The 2,523-nt window shown below is 60.2% G+C and overlaps 1 protein-coding gene across 1 annotated transcript in view; it reads right to left on the bottom strand.

Annotated features, from left to right (window-relative positions):
* The window catches only part of AMPD2 (adenosine monophosphate deaminase 2), a 6,603-nt gene that overhangs the window by 2,884 nt on the left and 1,196 nt on the right, over positions 1-2,523 (bottom strand). Inside the window, exons 3-10 of the mRNA XM_005426841.2 lie at positions 1,985-2,096; positions 1,700-1,886; positions 1,474-1,615; positions 1,298-1,387; positions 917-1,046; positions 620-814; positions 351-482; positions 93-256 (exon numbers count right to left, since the gene is read on the bottom strand). Of these exons, the coding sequence (XP_005426898.1) occupies positions 93-256; positions 351-482; positions 620-814; positions 917-1,046; positions 1,298-1,387; positions 1,474-1,615; positions 1,700-1,886; positions 1,985-2,096 (1,152 nt within the window). The remainder of the gene's footprint in view (positions 1-92; positions 257-350; positions 483-619; positions 815-916; positions 1,047-1,297; positions 1,388-1,473; positions 1,616-1,699; positions 1,887-1,984; positions 2,097-2,523) is intronic.

Raw genomic sequence — 2,523 nt, 5'->3', positions numbered from 1 at the left:
GTTCCATCCGGCAATATTGGGATTTAATTCCAATAGTGGGGTGGCCTGCATCCCCCCACCCAAGTGAGGGTTCCTGTGCCCCCTTCACTCACAAGAGCCGGGGCACCTGCACGAGCCAGCGCACGTTGTTGGAGTGCACGCGGTGGCTGACGGCCCAGCGGGCCAGCTTGTCCCACTCATCCCGCGAGCGCCCGTAGATGGACAGACGCAGCTCTGCGTTCTGGTACTTGCTCTCCTCCAGGTCTGCCATCACCTCCTGATGGCAAGGGACAAGTGACAACTGTCACTGCTTGGCCATCAGGAAGGGGATATGAGTTGTACCACCACCGCGAGGAGGGGAGGTGGCCCACCTTGATGATGTGGGCAAAGTACTTCCCCGAGACGCGGTTGTCTGTCTTGATGAAGATCTCCCGCAGGATGGACTCCCCGATGGGGTTGTACTTGGCGTTGAACTTGTCGAAGCGGTGGAAGGTGTTGCGGTCCTGAACGTGGGACAGGTGTGACCTGAGAGTCCACCCCCACCAACCCCCTGTGCCCTGGGAAAACCCCCTGGAGAAGATCCCACACCCCAACCAAGGATGGGCTCTGCTCATCCCCAGGGTTTGGGAGCCTCCCATACCGCATGGACATCCAGTGTGTCCACGCTCAGGTCGTAGGCTGTGAGGTTCATCGTCTCAAACACTTCCTTGAGTGTCTGCTCCTTCCCCTTCTCCACATGGACAATTTCATCCAGGTGCTTCTTCATCGCCCGCTTGATGAAGCGCAAGAGATGCTTCTGGTTCATGCAGGACGAGGCATGGATGTGGGTGTCCACCTGCACCAGGGAGGTGATGCTCAGCCCTGAGACCCTCCAAGAGCTCCCCAGTCCAGCCAGGAACCCCCCAGGACCCGGGACTAGCTCAGGATCCCCAGGTACCTTGCGGATGTTGTAGAAGTCACGGTGAGGCACCTTCTTCTGGGCCGCCAACTCCTTCATCTCATTGAGCAGCACATGCATCTGGAACTTGTTGCTCAGGTACTGCAGCCGGCGGTAGCAGAAGGATTTGCTGCCCAAAACAGGGAAGAGGAGCTCAGTTTGGGGATGAGGAAGCAGAACATCCAGCCCCAAAAGGCTGGTGTCCCCACATACATGGGAACACGGACTCTTGGACACAGGTGAGGGTGGACGTGGGAGCTGCACCAGCACCATGTGCCAGAGTCACTGCCACCTCCTTGGGGCTGTCCAGGGGGTCAGGTCACACCCCCAACAGGGGATCCCCCCCAGGGTGGGACCCTCCCATGGGACCCTTCCCCTTACATGGGCCCATTGATGATCAAAGCCATGAGGAAATTCATGTCGGCGATGAACTCCTGCAGGTCGGGGTATGGCAGGTCCAGCTCTGTGCTCCTGGCGGGGGACACACATGAGAGTCACACAGCCCCCCAAAAACTCCTCACCCCAATGAGTAGCACCCTCCCCTTCACAAAACTCACTTGTCAGTGATGTCCTGCTTGGTGTAGACGTGCACGACACCATCCACCATCTTCAGCCCAAAGCCCAGGTCCGCCGGCATGTTCTGGGGATCCCACTTCTCATAGGGGTGCTGCTCAGCAAACGGGGGGTGCACGGGGGCATCTGCAGTCAGGAGACACCCAGCATCACCCCAAAAGCTCCTCAGCACCCCAGCTCAGCACTGAGACTCTCCTACAGTGTGCTCACCAGCAGCCACAGGGGTCTCGGGCACCTCCTCATAGCCTCGGGTCTCCAGGGGCTTCTCGGAGAGCTCCTGCAGGTACCGGGCCGTGGTCTTGCAGAAGCTCTGCAGGGACAGCCCCATGTACTTCTCCCTCACAAACAACGCCTTCACCACGCTCTTGGCTGCATCCAGCAGGTCGGTGAAGGGCACCTGGAGAGGGGACACCAAACAAAAAACCACCCCCCAAGCTGGGGTTGGCAGCCTGGAGACCCTTGCCTGGTTTCCAGCGGGGTCAGGGGGAGGCTCACCCCACATTTCTCCTCCCCAGAGATGGTGACCCGCTGGAATTCTCGCTCCAGCAGCGCCTCCCGCTCCTTGGGGACATGGTCCACCAGGCTGTCATTCTGCTCCTTGAAGAGCCTGTGGGGACAGACATGGCCAGTGGGACAGTGACAGGTCTGCCCCGTTCCCATGTACGCCAAGAGCAGCATGAGCCCCACCCCAGGGACTGTGTCCAGCCCTGGGGTGGCAGGATGGTGACGCCGTCCCCAGGGATGCCACCACGAGGTTGTGGCAGCTGTGCCACCCGTGTCCTTTGTGGTGGTGGCATTGTCCCCCTTCCCAAAACACATCCCTCAGCCCTGATGAGCACAGTGAAAAGTGGTGGTGGGGGGGGAGGAGGAAGGGCACAAAGAACAAAAAAACTCACGACAGAGACAGCTCCCAAGCGGAGACAGGAGGGAGGGGGACACACAGCGTCAGACCCCCCATCCGGGGGAAGACAGGGCCAGGACAGGGGTCCTGTGCCAGCAGCAGAGCTGGGACCCCCAGCTCACCCCAACCCCCC

The sequence above is a fragment of the Geospiza fortis genome, unplaced genomic scaffold (genome assembly GCF_000277835.1).
Source record: "Geospiza fortis unplaced genomic scaffold, GeoFor_1.0 scaffold26, whole genome shotgun sequence".
Classification (NCBI taxonomy): Eukaryota; Metazoa; Chordata; class Aves; order Passeriformes; family Thraupidae; genus Geospiza; species Geospiza fortis.
Note: the sequence above shows the minus strand (reverse complement) of the source record. Positions and strands in the feature narration are given on the sequence as shown.